Source organism: Pongo abelii, chromosome 10 (genome assembly GCF_028885655.2).
Source record: "Pongo abelii isolate AG06213 chromosome 10, NHGRI_mPonAbe1-v2.0_pri, whole genome shotgun sequence".
Classification (NCBI taxonomy): domain Eukaryota; kingdom Metazoa; phylum Chordata; class Mammalia; order Primates; family Hominidae; genus Pongo; species Pongo abelii.
In genome coordinates, this window is record NC_071995.2 from 32,791,618 (window position 1) to 32,811,385 (window position 19,768).

General features: G+C 40.2%; 1 protein-coding gene across 2 annotated transcripts in view; it reads right to left on the minus strand.

Annotated features, from left to right (window-relative positions):
* Window positions 1-1,208: 1,208 nt before the first annotated feature.
* Window positions 1,209-19,768, minus strand: part of AMN1 (antagonist of mitotic exit network 1 homolog) — a 58,340-nt gene continuing 39,780 nt past the window's right edge. The window contains exons 6-7 of one of the 2 annotated variants that reach the window (XM_009247596.2): window positions 19,243-19,354; window positions 1,209-2,448 (exon numbers count right to left, since the gene is read on the minus strand). In XM_009247596.2, the coding sequence (XP_009245871.1) occupies window positions 2,375-2,448; window positions 19,243-19,354 (186 nt within the window). In that variant the 3' untranslated portion in view covers window positions 1,209-2,374. 2 annotated transcript variants of the gene reach the window in all.

The following is a 19,768-nucleotide window of genomic DNA, read 5'->3' on the forward strand; positions in this document are numbered from 1 at the left end:
CCTCAGCCTCCCGAGTAGCTGGGATTACAGGCATGCACCACCACACCCAGCTGGGATTACAGGCATGCACCACCATGCCCAGCTAATTTTTGTATTTTTAGTAAAGACAGGGCTTCGCCATGTTGGCCAGGCTGGTCTCGAACTCCTGACCTCAGGTGATCCACCCACCTCAGCCTCTCAAAGTGCTGGGATTACAGGTGTGAGCCACCGTGCCAGGCTGGAGCTTTTGATTCTTAAGTCCATCCACATGGAGCCTCCAGCAACTCAGGAATTACAGCATAAATGTTCCTACTGGTACTGGCTCCAGCAACAGGCTTCTGCTCCCTGTAAGCTATGGTTCTTTGTATTTAAGTTTCTAATTTGTAAGGCATTTTCTCTTTAACCTTAATTCTCTAATGGATCTAAGTGTTGTTGATTTTTCAGTTTATTGAGCTTTTTTCTTATTGTGAGAATGGGAATGATGACTTCCAATCTCTTTATATTAGAAAATATAAATCAGACTAGAGACTGGAAATTTTTGTTGTTGTTGTTGGGTTTTTTGTTTTGTTTTGTTTTTAGACAGGTCTCGCTCTCTCATCCAGGCTGGAGTTCAGCGATGCGACCGTGCTCACTGCAGCCTTGACTTTCTAGGCTCAGGTAATCCTCCCACTTCAGCATCCTTAGTAGCTAGGACTGTAGGCATGCACCACCATGATGCCTGGCTAGTTTTTTTATTTTGTATTTTTTGTAGACATGGAGTCTTGCTACATTGGCCAGGCTGGGTATTACTGGGTATTTCTTTCTTTCTTCCTTTATTTCTTTCCATATTTACTTATTCAATGAATATTTGAGTGCTTATTATATATCAGGCACTGTTCTAGGCACTGGGGATATGGGGATACAGCAATGAAAAAAAAAGATAAATATTTTGTCCTTATGAAATTTGTATTCTAGAGTAGGGAGACATAACAAACAAATGAGAACAGGCATCAGATGGTGATAGGTAGTAAGGAGAAAAAGAAGTAAGGGTGATTGATAGGGAATACTGGGTACTGGATGGGGTACAGATATTTTAAACAGAGTGGTGAGAAATAGTTGATACAACTAGCAACATAAAAAGGAGAAAGATCAAACTGCAAACTGTTTTAGGAAGATAAATCCTTCATAGACCCAAAGAAGCTCACAATTTAGATGTTGAAACTAGTTTCTGCAAAAAGGGGAAAATGTGATTGACTTGGTTAAATATTCAGTATTAAATTTTATTGAATTTGTCTTTAGAAAAATTTCACAGATAGAACAGGCCTTACCCATTTTGCACATATATACATATGCACCACCTTTGCAGTGGCAACATATATATCCACACTATAAACATACCACATTTATAAATCTTGTAAGGACAAGAAATGGAGTTGAATAAGTACCCCCCAACATATACAAGAAAGTTAGCATACTTACCCCATTTTTCACTACATCAGAGGCAAAATAAGAAATCTTTTAAGAAAATCTCAAGACAGGCTCATGGCAAAATGAATACACTAAATTTGGGGGTTGGTTGAAGCATGGTATGTGTCAGGTAATTTTGTGATTACCAAAAAGTTTTCACTTGAAAACTAAGACCTTTGCTGTTTATTTCACAATGTGAAATCAATAAACCTGAGGATACAAGTCTCTGTAGTGATATTCTGTATTTACTCATTTTTACACATTTTTGAATGCAATTTTGATAAGGAAGGAAAGCTTACAGATGAATAAAATGTAATTGGGAAGAGTAGCCATAAAAATCAATGAAATAAGTGGCTGGGCAAAACCCTCTGTAATACTAATACGCTGAATGGCTAATAAGTCACTTCATTTCGGTGAAACAAATACCTAAATTCTTTGAAGAATTAACAGGCTTGATGTTCAGGTCTGCTTTTGGCAAATGGGCATTTAAATACTCCAAGAAGGCAAGAGCCAGAAAATAGGAAGGTAACTATGCTTTTAGAAATATGTTTACTTAGATTCTCCCAAGGTTTATACTTACAGGTAAACTTAGAACAATAGCTCAAATACCTACATGGGAGAAGGAAATCTCAAGGGAAAACAGTTAATTTTAAAGTTATTTAAGAAACAGAATCCAACACCATGATCAGAGTTCATGCTAGGATTATCATTTCAAAAATAATGACTCATCCAACAGATATAGAATAATAGCACTATTAAGATGTTTTAAGAGTAAAGCACAAACCATGTATATACCAAGACTTAGCTCATTCTCTGAGAGTTATAACTTAAGACAATAAAATAATTAAAAATAGTGTTAACATTAAGTAGAATGCAAATCTCTATAGATGGTTTCCTGGGGAAGTAGTTTTGATAAGCTTTCCTAGCATTGATCATCTTCAAAAAAGCATCAATAAACAGTCCATGTCACTTGCTTTAGTTTGTTTGGGCCTACTAATTGCTCCAACACTTCTCGGGAATGATCTATAAAAGAAAACAATGACAATATATTACTTGACAAAAAATGTTTAATGTTTCCTCATGTCTAACTGGAGGTGATGTTAATTATTATACAGTTATTTAAAGGATTAAAGGAAGTGATCTATAAAGCACAATATACAACTAACTAATAATTAATTAATGGTAGCCCTCACTATTATTAGGTGTAGTGCACCTATCATGGTATTACTTGTTTAAAAAAAAAACAGGCATTTGTTGTTTTCTCTGTAATTTCATCATAATTCCACCAACCAGAGTAATGGTCTAATTTCACCATTAACCTGTGTTAATGGTTAATAACTTTTTTCAGGATCTTAGCCGGAAATAGATGATTCACTAAAGTGGGGTGACTGAACAGCATTTAATGAAGGGAATATTTACCAAAAAAGTAGGATTAAAGAAAGCCAATAGGTACGGTAAACCACCTTGGGAAGCTGCAACACACCCAAAGGGTTAGAGGAGGTAGTAGTCACCAGAACTTGACAAGTTGACCTGTAGTTGAACATTTTTCCATGTCTGTATAATACTATTATAAAGCATGATTTTAAATAGATAACCATTATATAAATACACTGTAATTTAACCAATCTATATTATTGGACATTTAGATGTTTTCAGTTTTTCACAATGTACAGTCGTGATTTTGATATGGTTTCCATCCTAGTTTTAGGATGTCTTTGAAAAATCTGAATTAAAGCAAAAATACTGATAAAATTTTGTTAGTTTAAATATTACTCATAAGTTTAATAAACTTGTTTCCATAGATACAACCTATGTTTTATGTACAACCTATCTCTAACCCAGTCTTGGAAATCCTGTAATTTGGTGGTTCCTAGACAGATTTCACAGACCAGTAGAAAAAAAAAAAAAAAAGATGGGCCCAACATATACGGTGACAAAATTTTATTTTAAGTTAGACAAAATTAAGCAAAAATACCAAGGTTTATTGCCAGCAAGAGAACCAGAGAGTGTATAGAAATGAAAAGTTATTATCATTGGGAAAACAAAGGTTTACGATTTTTTAAAAAAAGCAGCTAGTAAGATAAATGCAGTTTTATTCATGGTCATAAAAATATTATTGGTTATTGTAGAGGAAATCTCAATCAAAGATAGGTTCAAATTATGTTGAAAGTAAAAGAATGGACAAAGACATACGATTTAAATGGCAACCATGACAAAGCTGGGTGGCTATAGAAGAAGGGGGAAACACTTTCCAACTCTTTCTGTGAGGCCAGTGTTACCCTGATACCAAAGCCAGACAAAGACATCACATAAAAAGAAAACTGCAGACAAGGATCTTTTATTAATGTAGACTAAAAGATGCTCAACAAAACACCAGCACACCAAATACAGCCACTAGAAGAAAGGATTACATACCATGACCAACTGAGATTTATCATAGGAATGCAAGGTTAGTTTAACATCTGAAAATCAATTAGTATAATATACTGTGTTAATGTCCTATTGCTGCTGTAACAAATTACCACAAATTTAGTGGCTTAAAGCAACAAATTTGTTATTGTACAGTTTTGAAGGTCAGAATTCCAAAATGGGTCTCATTGGGCTAAAATCAGGTGTGGGCAGGTCTGCATTACTTTTTAGAGGAAAGTCTTATCTTTTTTTGGAGGCTCTACAGGAGAATCTACTTCCTTTACTTTTCTAGCTTCTAGAAACTACCACACCTTCCTGCTTATTTAAAGTGAACAACATTGGGCTGGGTGCGGTGGCTCATGCCTGCAATCCCACCACTTTGGGAGGCTGAGGCGGGCAGATCGTGAGGTCAGGAGTTTGAGACCAGGCTGGCCAACATAGTGAAACCCCCATCTCTACTAAAAATACAAAAATTAGCTGAGCATTGTGGCATGCGCCTGTAGTCCCAGCTACTTGGGAGACTGAGGTAGGAGAATTGCTTGAACCAGGGAGGTGGAGGTTGCAGTGAGCCGAGACCATGCCATTGTACTCTTGCCTGGGTGACAGAGTGAGACTCCGTCTCAAAAAAAAAAAAAAAGTGGGCATCATTGGGCACAGTCCTTCTCAAGCTGCCATCTCTATGGTCCTCTCTCCTTCTACTTTCAAGGACCCTTGTGATTATTTTGGGCCTACATAGATAATCCAGGATGATCTCCCTACTTAAAAATCAACTGATTAGCAACTTTAATTCCATTGGCAACCTTATGTAACATAACATACTCACATTTTGGGCATTAGAACATGGATATCATGGGGTGGGTGAGAGCATTATTCAGCTTACCACCTACACCATTCTAATAGAACAAAGAACTAAAACCACATGATCATCTTAATAGACAAAGAAACACCATTTGGCTGGGTGTGGTGGCTCATGCCTGTAATCCCAGCACTTTGGGAGGCCGAGGAGGGCGGATCACCTGAGGTCAAGAGTTCAAGACCAGCTTGGCTAAGATGGGAAAACCCTGTCTCTACTAAAAATACAAAACAAAAATTAGCCACGCATGGTGGTGGGTGCTTGTAATCCCAGCTACTCAGGAGACCGAGGCAGGGGAATCGCTTGAATCCAGGAGGCAGAGATTGCAGTGAGCTGAGATGGTGCCACTGCACTTCAGCCTGGGCAACACAGCAAGACTCAGTGTCAAAAAAAAAAAAAAAGAAACACCAGTTGACAAGAACCAATGCTCATTCAACCAACTAGGAATAGAAGATAACTTCCTCAACCTGATAAAGGGCATCTATGAAAAACCCATAGCTGGCAGGATGCAGTGGCTCATGCCTGTAATCCCAGCATTTTGGGAGGCCAAGGCGGGAGGATCACTTGAGCCCAGGAGTTCAAGACCAGCCTGGGAAATATAGTGAGACCCTGTCTCTGCAAAAGAAATTTAAAAATTAGCTGAGTGTGGTGGCACATGCCTGTAGTCCCAATTACTTGGGAGGCTGAGGTAGGAGGATCCACTTGAGTCTGGGAGGCAGAGGTTGCAGTGAGTGTGTTCACACCACTGCACTCCAGCCTGAGCAACAGAGCAAGACCCTGTCTCAAAAACAAACAAGAAAAACCTATAGCTAATAGTGAAAAATTAAATGTTTTCTCCCTAGGATCAAGACAAGGATATCCACACTTTTTTTTTTTGAGACAGAGTCTCACTCTTTGCCCAGGCTGGAGTTCAATGATGTGATCTCGGCTCACTGCAACCCTGGCTTCCGGGTTCAAGTGATTCTCCTGTCTCAGCCTCCCGAGCAGCTGGGATTACAGGCGCCCGCAACCACGCCCAGCTAATTTTTTGTATTTTTAGTGGAGACGGGGTTTAACCATGCTGGCCAGGCTGGTCTCGAACTCCTGACCTCAGCAGTTTGAGACCTGATCCACCCGCCCTGGCCTCCCAAAGTGCTGGGATTACAGGCGTGAGCCACCGTTACCCGCCAGGATGTCTACTCTTGCCATTTCTATCCAACATTGTACCAGAGGTTCTAGCCACGGAAATTAGGCAAGAAAAAGAAAAGGCATTCAGGTTAGAAGGAAGAAGTAAAACTATCTATTTGTAGATGTTATATCGTGTATACAATATCCCAAGGAATTCACTAAAAAAATAGAATAAATGAGTTCAGCAAGGTACAAGAACAATATATAAAAATCAAATGTATTTCTGTACATCAACAATGAATAATCCAAAAATGAACTAGAAAATAACTCCGTTTATGTTACCATCAAAAAGAATAGAATACTTAGGAATAAATCAAATGAAAGTGAAAAACTTATACTCTGAAAACTATTAAGACATTATTGAAAGAAATTAAAGACCTAAATAAACAAAGAAATTCAAACCAGAAGACTTAATATTATTAAGATAGCAATATTTCCCAAATTACCTACAGATTCAATGAAATTCATATCAAAATACAAGCTGGCTTTTTATTTTTTGCAGAAATCAATAAGATGGGGCCTGGTAAGGTGGCTAACACCTGTAATCTCAGCACTTTGGGAGGCCAAGGCAGGTTGATCGCTTGAGTTCAGGAGTTTCAGACCAGCCTGGGCAACATGGTGAAACCCCGTCTCTACTAAAAATACAAAAATTAGCCAGAATTTGGCCCCCCCCAGCTAATTTTTTTGTATTTTTAGTAGAGATGGGGTTTCACCGTGTTAGCCAGGATGGTCTCGATCTCCCGACCTCGTGATCTGCCCGCCTTGGCCTTCCAAAGTGCTGGGATTACAGCTGTGAGCCACCACGCCTGGCCAACACTTCCCAATTTCATTTTAGCTGGTGTGTCTACAATCATTTTGGCATTTTTCCAAGTTGTGAATATGTTATCAAACATATATAAATATTTGTCTTCTGTCTACATTTGTCACTCTTCTGTTTTGAATTCACTATTGCACATTATAGGAAGATGCTTTTCCCTCCAATAGTAAGCATGTAACATTTTTATGTAATTAAAAATTTTTGATGCCAGATGGCAATATTATATTACAGTCTCCTTAGGCAGCTTCTTCCCATGAAGATAGAGTATTTAGGACTGTGGGTTTAAATAAGAATATTCAATGCCTTTATTATGCTACAGGAAAAACTATGGGGTCGCTAAGTATTTCATAATCTCTTGGCAGAACATTTTATAGAAACACATACTCTCTTGGCTGGGCGCGGTGGCTCACACCTGTAATCCCAGCACTTTGGAAGGACGAGACGGGCGGATCACGAGGTCAGGAGATCGAGACCATCCTGGCTAACATGGTGAAACCCCGTCTCCACTAAAAATACAAAAAAATTAGCTGGGCGTAGTGGCGTGCACCTGTAGTCCCAGCTACTTGGGAGGCTGAGGCAGGAGAATGGCGTGAACCTGGGAGGCGGAGCTTGCAGTGAGCCGAGATCGCGCCACTGCACTCCAGCCTGGGTGACTGAGTGAGACTCCATCTCAAAAAAAAAAAAAAAAAAAAAAAGAAACACAGACTCTCCAGACTGAAAAAGGGCTAACGGGTCATTTATGCTAATCACCCGACTGATGCTTGATGTCACCTTCCTATTTGTTTCCCTATCCTAGTAACAGTTAAGCCACTTTACACTAAAGGCTCAGGAAGGAATTATAGATTGTGGTTCAGATGACTTAGGTTTTACTTCCAGTTCTATCAACTATTTCTAAGATGTGGGGCAAGCCACTTAAATCAATTGTATCTCTGTTCCTTTATCTTTAAAATGAGGGAGTTGTATAGATGACCTTGTTGGGGATCAGAAAAGGATTCCCCAAAGTATGGCACTTTGGAATGCTGAGTACTTTGAACTAAAGGACATAGGAAGGCCTCAGAATCCACCTCAGAACCAAGGTCTCTGACCTTCTGCTGCCCTCCTATCTCTTACCCTTCATTCTCCGCAAGTGAGTCACAGAAACCAGGATTCCTCTTCCCCAAAGTGGGTCACAGAAACTAGAACCCTTTTCCCCAAAGGAAGACATAAAACCTACAAATATTACTCTAAACTTCCCCAGCCTTTCTGCCTAGGAGCTGGCCATAAAGAAATTCTCTGATGTACCCTTGTCAGATAGGAGATTATAAGGCCCTCATTCCAAAGTGGCCCCGCCCTATACCCTGGAAAAAGGAATGTCACACAGAAAGGCCAAGAAGAATCTGAACAAACAGGCCTTGCTGGGTTTCTCCAATCTTACTGTTAGTTCATTCTCTTTTCCAGTCACATCTCTACATGGCTGTCCATGCTTCATAAGCAGTTTTCCCTGGGTGTTTGGCTCTTCATTTTTGAAGTCTCCTATAAATCTCTATAATCTCTGACCAAATAACCCGTTACGCCTTTCTCTTATTAACCTCCCTTTTCCTATAGGACTGTCAGCCTTGATCCTTATGATGGGTGAGGAAAGGTATACCTTTCTGCCTCCCAACCTCTAAGGAACTGTTGACCACCTCTGTAAAAATCTATGACAATATAGATGGAGAGCATTTTTTGAAAGATTCATGGCAAGAGCACTTGGAACACCAAGAATAAGAAGAAACTATGGGAAACACAAACTTTTTTTTTTTTTTTTATGTTGAGACGGAGTCTCACTCTGTTGCCTAGGCTGGAGTGCAATGGTGTCATCTCAGCTCACTGCAACCTCCGTCTCCTGGGTTCAAGTGATTCTCCTGCCTCAGTCTCCCGAGTAGCTGGGACTACAGGTGCCCACCACCACACCCGGCTAATTTTTGTATTTTTAGTAGAGACGGGGTTTCACCATATTGGCCAGGCTGGTCTCGAACTCCTGACCTTGTGATCTGCCCACCTCCGCCTCCCTCCGCCTCCCAGGTTCAAGCAATTCTCCTACCTCAGCCTCCTGAATAGCTGGGATTAAAGGTGTGTGCCACCATGCCTGGCTAATTTTTTTTGTATTTTTTTAGTAGAGATAGGGTTTCACCATGTTGGCCAGGCTGGTCTTGAACTCCTGACCTCAGGTGATCCACCTGCCTTGGCCTCCCAAAGTGCTGGGATTACAGGCGTGAGCCACTGCGCCCGACTGAAAAATACAAACTTTTAACAAAGTATTTTTTTCAAATGTTCAAGGAAAATGTAATTTAGACATTTTTATAGAACACACAGTGAAAAAAGTATGGCTGAACACATTTCTACAAATAATGATCAAAGTCCTAATGTTTCAGTACAGTGATCTGGCAAAAATAAACATGTCATGCAGGATGAGTAATGAATGAATGAATGAATGGATAATGAGGAAACAATAATATAGAATTAAGAAAAATATGAAATAAAAAAATGAGTTATCCTTTAAGCAAGGAATCAGCTTTAATTAAAGGGAAACCCTGAAGCAAACCACTTGAGTCTTAAAATACTGTTTTGGCTGGGCATGGCAGCTCACGCCTGTCATCCCAGCACTGTGGGAAGCCAAGGTGGGTAGATCTCTTGTGCCCAAGAGTTCGAGACCAGTCTGACCAACATGGCTCTTTTTATAAATAAATAAATAAATAAATAAATAAATAAATAAATAAATAAATAAATAAAAATTTAAAATACTGTTCTGGCTCTTTGTGGTAAATCTTGACATCTATATTATCCAGAATCTAAGTAAAGAACTTGCTGGCTGGGTGCGGTGGCTCACACCTGTAATCCCAGCACTTTGGGAGGCCAAGGCAGGTGGATCACCTGAGGTCAGGAGTTCAAGACCAGCCTGGCCAACATGGTGAAACCCTATCTCTACTAAAAAAAACAAAAAAAATTAGCCAGGCATGGTGGCACACACCTTTAATCCCAGCTATTCAGGAGGCTGAGGTAGGAGAATTGCTTGAACCTGGGAGGCGGAGGTTGCAGTAAACTGAGATGGTGCCACTGCACTCCAGCCTGGGCGACAGAGTGAGACTCCATCTCAAAAAAAAGAACTTGCCTTTAAATCAGGTTGAAACAAATCCTCAGATAAGATTAAAATTCAAGTCGACTAAATTGAAAGCGGCAGATTTCCTGTTGGATTCTCCTGCCTCTCAGGGTAAAACATAAGGACTCTCTAACTGCTTTATTGCCCTTCTAAAATCCTCCATGTATTTGAATACTGTGAAACATGCTTAGATAATTATGAGAAATGGCAATGCATGTCTGTTGTAGGAAATTAGCAAAGGTATGTAAGTTGAACTTACTGATAATCATTGAAGACCTAATTAAAATGCTTTAGTAAGTTTTAGGACAGGCTCGGTGGCTCACGCCTGTAATCTCAGTATTTTGGGAGGCCGAGGTGGGCAGATCACCTGAGGTCAGGAGTTCAAGACTAGGCTGGCCAAATGGTGAAACTCTGTCTCTACTAAAAATACAAAAAATTAGCCAGGCGTGGTGGCACCCGCTTGTGATCCCAACTTAGGAGGCTGAGACAGGAGAATCCAGGTTGCACTGAGCCAAGATCACGCCACTACACTCCAGCCTGGGCAACAAAGAGTGAAACTCCGTCTCAAAAAAAAAAAAGATTTAGTAAGTTTAAAAATTGTTTTCATGTTGTTATAACATCTATAAAACTATAATTTTCTTTTCTTTTTTTTTTTTTTTGAGATGGAGTTTTGCTCTTTGTTGCCCAGGCTAGAGTGTAGTGGTGTGATCTTGGCTCACTGCAACCTCTGCCTCCCGGGTTCAAGCAATTCTCCTGTCTCAGCCTCCCAAGTAGCTGGAATTACAGGCGCCCGTCACCACGCCTGACTAATTTCTGTATTTTTAGTAGAGATGGGGTTTCACCATGTTGGCCAGGCTGGTCTCAAACTCCTGACCTCAGGTGATCCGCCTGCCTCAGCCCCCCACAGTGCTGGGATTACAGGCGTGAGCCACCATACCCAGCCAAAACCATAATTTTCATATTTCTAATAGCAGCTTAGTTTTTATCTCTTCTGCAGACACCAACTCAGAGTACTTCTAACAGTTTCAAGTCCTAATTCATAATGTGAAGTTATGTTTTAGTCTGACTAGGGTTAAGAAATTTTATAAATACTTAGAAACATAGTCGAGAAAACAGGTTAATTCAGGAGATCTGATGGGAAATTACAGTGAGCAGTGCTAATCTGGGAGGCAGGTTGCTTTGAGGGTAACAATATTATAATTGCACATGCATATGCAATTATAGTAAATACTTTCTATATAATATAAATTTTATGGTCTTAAATACTCATATGTGAGCAACCATATGAATATCTAAGAGGAATCATGTTATATAAGGTGTCATGAAAGAAGAAAGGGCTTCCATGTATCAAACAAAAAACCCCCACAAACACAACCAGCATTTATCTTCCTTGGGAAAAGAAGAAATTAAAAATCAAATATAAGGTGAACATGTTAGCCCACTTTACTTCCATTCAATGATGTTAGCAAAAATATATCATTATAGAAGATTTAGGGGCACTGATGGTTAAGTGGGAAGAGTAGAAATGATCTGGGTAGTTAAAATTTCTTCAGCTTTTTTCTCTTTAGTTTATTAATAAAAGCCATTTTATATGAACTATTTTAAAAAATTTATTTTTTTTCATGTGATGACTCAAGGTAGAATATATTGTATGAACTCTTGCATTATTATTTTTATTTATTTATTTTTTTTGAGATGAAGTTTCGCTCTTGTTGCTCAGGCTGGAGTATAATAGTGGCGTGACCTTGGCTCACTGCAACCTCTGCCTCCTGCGTTCAAGCAATTCTCCTGCCTCAGCCTCCCAAGTAACTGGAATTACAGGCATACATCATCACGCCTGGCTAATTTTTGTATTTTTAGTAGAGACAGGGTTTCACCATGTTGGTCAGGCTGGTCTCATTGTCCTGACCTCAGGTGATCCACCTGCCTCGGCCTCCCAAAGTTCTGGGATTACAGATGTGAGCCACCATGCCCGGCCTCTTGCATTATTATTAATATTAGATCTCTCAATGTTGTGATAATTGGCCATTATGCACAAGGCAAAGTCGAGATCCATAAGAGTTAAGTGATTTATTCGATGTTCTGGAGAGACGGTGGGGATGGGATCAGTGCTCGTTTTACTATGTCTTAAGATTTTAGTTTTAGTCTTAGCACTATTATTATTTTATTAGACAGAGAGTCTCAGTTAATGTTGTGCAGGCTGGTTTCAAGCGATCCTCCCATCTCAGCCTCCTGAGTAGCTGGGACTATAGGTGTGCACCACCATGCCCAGCTAATTAAAACAATTTTTTATAGAAGCAGGGTTTCGCTATGTTGCCCAGGCTGGTGTCAAACTCCTGCATTCAAGTGATCCGCCCACCTTGGCTTCCCGAAGTGCTGGGATTACAGGCATGAGCCACTGCACCCTGACACAAATAACATTTCAATATCTCACTTTCCTATTCTGTGAAATCAGGGATCAAAAAAATAACATAATAAAATGTGATGGAGTTGGCTAGGTTAATCAAAAAAGTGTTCTGTGCTACAAATTTGGAAATGCTTGGACAAACGAAGTTAAACAGTTTCTTAGCTATAGTATTTCTCAGAGCCTTTGACAAATTAACATTCATAATAGTGGCATGTTGCACTTCACAAACTTTTTGGACATACAAACACTTTTTGTTTTATGTTATGGCATACCATGTAACTGTAGTGAATCTGAAGGATTTCAGGGCAGAACAAAGAAAAAATGTGACCACAAGGTGGCAGTGGGACACAACAAGCTCTTTTTGGACAGCACTTTGACAGGTTTGTATGCCGGGAAGTCCCTCACAGCATGAGACCTTCCAAAGGCAATGACAGTGTAAGGCGGCCACTACTCAGAAGGGGGAGGGTAAGAGAATTCCTGGAGGACTAGAGAGAGGGTGTATGTGTCATGACGTTGTTTAGCAGCAAGATCGGGGGGAGGTCTCTGGGTTAGAGAGCTCCAAAGGGCAGCAGTGGGTTGGGGTCTTTTATAGCCCGGGGTTCTTATCTATGGATAGTAGACGTTGAGTGTAGTTTGCAGGGTATGTAAAGCAGGTGTGCTCTAGATAGATAGCTAATAATTTGGTTATTTAGGCTATACTTAAACAATTGGATGTATAAAAATTTGATTTGGTAATGATGGGCTTTTGAGCTAACAGTTCTGGTTGCTGTGAAGAAGTAAACAACACAGGGCCCCAAAGGTCATTTTTAGATCATTTATGTAACAGTAACACCTAGTCCAGCATTTACCAACTGTGATCTTCCAGATCAAAAATATTTTTATTCTATTCCAAATATTTTGAACTGCTGCCATTTCAATGTCTACTTCCACCACTTCTGGCAGCCACAGAAAAATATAAGAAGTGATTTGAAAGTGGTATGCTATTCTTTTTTTTTTTTTTTTTTTTTTTGAGACAGTGTCTCACCCTGTCACTCAGGCTGGAGTGCAGTGGCACAATCTTGGCTAATTGCAACCTCTGCCCCCCAGGCTCAAGTGATCCTCGTGCCTCAGCCACCAGGGTAGCTGGAATTAATAGGTGTGCGCCACCATGCCCAGCTAATTTTTGTATTTTTAGTAGAGAGGGGGTTTCACCATATTGGCCAGGCTGGTCTCAAACTCCTAATCTCAAGTGATCTGCCTGCCTTGGCCTCCAAAAGTGCAAGACTATAGGCGTGAGCTACCGCACCTGGCCAGAAAATGATATGCTATTCTTGCTACAAATGTTGAAGTTGACTGATAATTTTTCTTTACCATAAAGCAGTGGTTCCCACAGTGTAGTCTGCATATTCTGTAGTCTGAGACCCTTTCAGGGTTGTGAACTGAACTAGTTACTTTTTTCATGGAACACCATTTTTACTTTTTAAAAGAATGATTGATATGGTTTGGCTGTGTCATCACCCAAATCTCATCTTGAATTGTAGCTCCCACAATTCCCATGTGTCGTGAGAGGGACCCGGCGGGAGGTAATTGAATCATGGGGGCAAGTCTTTCCTGTGCTGTTCTTATGATAGTAAATAAGTCTCATGAGATCTGATGGTTTTAAAAGGGGAAACTCCTTTCTCTTGGCTCTCATTCTCTCTTGCCTGCCACCATGTAAGACGTGCCTTTCGCCGTCAGCCATGATTGTGAGGCTTCCCCAGCCACATGGAACTGTGAGTCCATTAAACCTCTTTTTCTTTATAAGTTACCCAGTCTTGGGTACATCTGTATCAGCAGTGTGAAAACGGACTAATACAATGACTACAGTGTACGGTTATTCTTATTTGAGTACTTGGCAGACTATTTCATGAAAATAGAAGAAATGAGGCTGTCATTTCAAAGAAAACAAATGACAGAATTTGTTGTCAGTGATAAAGCTTTAGCTTTCAAGTGAATTTTGGAAGCCTCGTAGCTGCCACTGTGATCTTGAAAGCTATCCAGGACCTTTCTAATGACATCAGTCATTATATTAACAACTGATTTTTCTTTTGGATAATAAAATGTGTCAATATTTAAAAGATCTATATAACTCAGAGAACCAATATTTTCTAAACTGCCAATGCATGATGTTACAAAATCATGCATTGGTAAAGATCAACTCAAAATTCAAGACAGACTAGTGCATCATAACACAAATGTATGAAAAGTTCATTGATATGTTTTCAAGTTCCACATTGCAACAACCCATAAGAAATTACCACTTGCTGAGTTTTGGGGTATCAAAGAAGAGTATCCACAATGATCTGAAAAGTGATGATCTGAATGAAAATATATCTCTTTTCTAGGTAATAGATTTATGATTTTTAAAAAATGAATGTCTATTAAAAATTTATCTGTTTTAATAGAAATTTTAATTTAACAAATAAACATAAACAAAAACTTTTTGGGATCCTCAATGATTTTTTTTTTTTTTTTTGAGATGGAGTCCCACTCTATTGCTCAGGCTGGAGTGCAGTGGCGCAATCTCGGCTCACTGCAAGCTCGGCCTCCCAAGTTCATGCCATTCTCCTGCCTCAGCCTCCCGAATAGCTGGGACTACAGGCTCCCGCCACCATGCCTGGCTAATTTTTTTGTATTTTTAGTAGAGACAGGGTTTCACTGTGTTAGCCAGGATGATCTTGATCTCCTGACGTCATGATCCACCCGCCTTGGCCTCCCAAAGTGCTGGGATTACAGGCGTGAGCCACCACGCCCGGCCTGGAATCCTCAATAATTTTTAAGAATGTAAATGGGTCCTGGGGTCTATTTGAAAAATACTACCAAAAAGTATTATTTCAATTACTGAAACCTACAAATGGTTAAGTGTTTTCTCATCACCAACATAAAAATATGACGGTAAAACCAATAGAATTGCTCTGAAACATAAGGGGAATACAAAATCTAAGATGCTTCTTAAGTGAGTTACATTTATATCACGTATCTTTTAGATTTTTATAAATTTTGTTTTCCATAATTTTTTTTTTTTTTTTTGAGATGGAGTCCTGCCCACTCTGTTGCCCAGGCTGGAGTGCAGTGAGGCGATCTTGGCTCACTGTAACCTCTGCCTTCCAGGTTCAAGCTATTCTCCTGCCTCAGCCTCCCAAGTAGCTGGGATTACAGGCGCCCAGCACCACGCCCAACTAATTTTTGTATTTTTAGTAGACACGGGGTTTCACCATGTTGACCAGGTTGGTCTTGAACTCCTGACCTCAAGTGATCTGCCCACCTCAGCATCCCAAAGTGTTGGGATTACAGGTGTGAGCCACTCTGCCTGGGCTATAATGGTATTTTAATTTGTATGTTGAACAAGGATGGCTCTTAAGGTTCAACATTAACAGCAACTCTACTTTTGTCTCTCTTGGTCCCTCCAAAGCTGTCCATTGAGGGATCATTCTTCCCACACTCTTAAATGAAAATTTAGTTAATACCATGTCTTTCAAATTTTTTCCACTATAGAACGCTCAAACAGCTGGGCACGGTGGCTCACGCTTGTAATCTCAGAACTTTGGGAGGCCAAGACGGGCGGATCACCTGAGGTCAGGAGTTTGAGAACAGCCTGGCCAACATGGTGAAACACCATTTCTACTAAAAATACAAAAATTAGCCGGGCGTGGTGGCGGGCATCTGTAATCCCAGCTACTTGGGAGGCTGAGGCAGGAGAATCACTTGAACCTGGGAGGCGGAGGTTGCAGGTTGCAGTGAGTCAAGATTGCACCACTGCACTCCAGCCTGGGCGACAGAGCGAGACTCAGTATCAAAAAAAAAAAAAAAAAAAAAAAAGGAAAGAAAAAAAGAATGTTCAACCGCATTTGTTACTGTTTTTTTTTTTTGGAAACGGAGTTTCACTCTTGTTGCCCAAGCTGGAGTGCAATGACGTGATCTCAGCTCACTGCAATCATTTAGTGTGATTAAGCTCATTGTACTCATTAATCATTTAGTGTCATTAAGCTTTCCTGGTGTCTGGAATCAAACCAACTAGGCATTTATCTTAAATCCATGATCTGTTAACATATCTTTGGTTGCTAGTGATCTCCATAATGACATAATTTATCTTAAAAGACTCCTTGGTTTGAAAATCTGATTAACCACTCCAGTATATTTTCCAGACTTGAAAACTGGTATTTAGGCCAGGCATGGTGATTCATGCCTGCAATCCCAGCACTTTGGGAGACTGAGGCAGGTGGATCACCTGAGGTCAGGAGTTCCAGACCAGTCTGGCCAACATGGTGAAACCCTGTCTCTACTAAAATACAAAAATTAGCTGGGTAGGGTGGTGCAAGCCTGTAATCCCAGCTACTTGGGAGGCTGAGGCAGGAGAAGCACTTGAACCCAGGAGGTGGAGGTTGCAGTGAGCCAAGATCATGCCGCTGCACTCCAGCCTGGGTGACAGAGTGAGATTCTGCCTCAAAAAAAGAAAAAAGAAAATTGGTATTTGTTGCTTCTGTCTACAGATGTTTCTCAATTTATGATAGGGTTACACCCTGATAAACTCTTTATAAGTCGAAAATACACAAAGTCGAAAATGTGTTCAATATACCTAACTTACTGAACAACATAGCTTAGCCTAGCCTACATGCTAGAACACTTATATTAGCCTACAGGTGGGCAAAATTTTCTGACACAAAGCCTATTTTTTAATATAGTGTTGACTATCTCATGTAATCTATTGAATAGTATACTGAAAGTGAAAATAATGGTTGCACAGGTTCTTGAAATATGGCTTCTACTGAATGCATATGGCTTTTGCACCATTGTAAAGTCGAAAAACTGTAAATTGATCATTTTAAGTCAGGGATCATCTGTGTGCTGACAGCTACCACATCCAACCAATTAATTTTTAATAGTTTAAAAATAATCCACACGATATAAAATTCAAAAGATACAAAAGGGTATACAATGACATTTTTTTTCCTACTCTTGTTCCTTTACAACTTTCTGTGGAGCTAACCCCAGTTAACAGTTTCTTTTTTGCTTTCTTCTTTTTTTTTTGACACAGGGTCTCACTCTGTTACCCAGACTGGGGTGCAGTGGGGTGATCATGGCTCACTGCAGCTTCGACCTCCCAGGCTTAAGTGATCCACCCACCTTAGCCTCCCACAGTGCTGGGATTACGGGCGTAAACCACTGCACCTGGCCACCAGTGTCCTTGCTGGCTCTAGTTTCTTAAGAAATGTCTTGCATAAAAATCTAATCTTCACTACAGATGTCACTGATACCCAGATACAACCTATGGTTACAGCCTTGGTTAAGGCTGGCAACCTAAAAATAAAAGAGAGAAGTTGTCAAAGGGACTTCCTAAAAATAAAAGAGAAGTTGTCAAAGGGACTTCCTAAAAATAAAAGAGAAGTTGTCAAAGGAACTTCCAGGATAATAACTTAACCTACAGAATAATTGTTTAGACTGGCTGGGCATGGTGGCTCACGCCTGTGATCCCAGCACTTCGGGAGGCTGGGGTGGGTGGATCATGAGGTCAGGAGCCTGGCCTGGCCAATATGGTGAAACCCCGTCTCTACTAAAAATACAAAAATTAGCTGGATGTGGTGGCACATGCCTGTAATCCCAGCTACTTGGGAGACTGAGGCAGGAGAATCACTTGAACCTGGAAGGCAGAGGTTGCAGTGAGCCAAGATTGCACCACTGCACTCCAGCCTGGGCGGGCGACAGAGCAAGACTCTGTCTCAAAAAAAAGAATAATTGTTTAGACTGTAATAAGAAAAATGAGCTGGAAGGACCGGGCATAACTACTGATTTACAAGTTAGATCCAGTTTCTATTACAGTGTGGACCTATTATGGGGTAATATGAAAGGGTGCCGTGGTTTCTAGGGTAGGAGAATATACACCATGGCTCTTATACAAGCAAAATGGGCTATTGCTATTTTGTTCTCCTCCAGTGAAGAGCCACATTAGCCTAAGAGTCCAAATTATTCTTTTTGTTTGTTTGTTTGAGATGGAGTTTCGCTCTTGTTGCCCAGGCTGGAGTGCAATGGTGCGATCTCAGCTCACTGCAACCTCCACCTCCCGAGTTCAAGCGATTCTCCTCCTTCAATCTCCCGAGTAGCTGGGATTACAGGTGCGCACCACCACGCCTGGCTAATTTTGTAATTTTAGTAGAGATGGGGTATCTTCATGTTGGTCAGGCTGGTCTCAAACTCCCAACCTCAGGTGATCCACCCGCCTTGGCCTCCCAAAGTAATGGGATTATAGGCATGAGCCACCACGCCCGGCTATTCTGATCCTAATGTCTGCAGTTTGATAATAGTTAACAAGTCATTTAGTGTATTCAATAGATGTAATATTATAAACTTGAAATTTTCTTATTGTTTACTTAAAGCATCATGTTCAATATCATGAACACAACCACTGCTGCCATCATAATCCTCTTCATAGCTAACATTTATTGAGCACTGGCCACCACCACCACCTTCATTTATCGTTATCATGACTAACATTTATTGAGCTCTTACTATGTGCAAGGCCACCATATAAAGAATTGTCAGAGGCCGGGCGCGGCGGCTCACATCTGTAATCCTAGCACTTTGGGAGGCTGAGGCAGGCGGATTGCCTGAGCTCAGAAGTTCGAGACCAGTCTGGGCAACACGGGGAAATCCCATCTCTGCTAAAAATACAAAAAAAAAATTAGCCTGGCGTGGTGGCATGCTCCTGTAGTCCCAGCTACTCAGGAGGCTGAGGCAGGAGAATTGCTTGAACCCAGGAGGTGGAGGTTGCAGTGAGCTGAGATTGCACCACTGCACTCCAGCTTGGGTGACAGAGTGAGACTCCGTCTCCCAAAAAAATAAAAATAAAAATAAAATAAAATAAAATAAAGAATTGTCAGATAATCATGACTAAGTCTATGAGGTAGGTACTCTCATTATGCCTGTTTTACACATGAGGAAACCGAACAATGAAATGGGTTAAGTAATGTACTCAAGGTCAAAGAGTAAAAGACGAAGCCAGAATTTGAACCCAAGCAATCTATCGCACTAACCTGTTATCAAGGGGCATCCATGGAAGAGTAATATACGTATTTGAGGACAGTAAGTAAGGACAGCTTCAACAGCCCCATCAGTCAGATTTACACAATGTCCCATATGAATCTCCTATGCAAAAATAGAGAAAATAAAGTCAAATGAAAACAAAGATCTATAATAACAGTATGAACAATTTTGAGAAACATTCTGATACAAAAAGAACCAGACATCTACTTGCAAAAAAAAGTATATAGAAAAGACCAATATAAGTCTGAAGTAATTTGTAAGGAGCAGCTTAAAAAGTTAAATGCCCATTTTATAAAGTAATGTGTAATAGCTGTTAAAGCTAAAGATGAGTATGCCCCAGAACCCAGCAATTCCAATTGTTGATCTACAGAGAATCTCTTCTACATGTGCACAAGGAAACAATTTATAAATATGCCCTTTGCAGTATTACTTGTAATAGTAAAAAAAGTGGAGAATGGGAAAATCAATGCTTTATAAATAGAATAGAATAAGAGAAAACAGCTAAAATGAAAAATA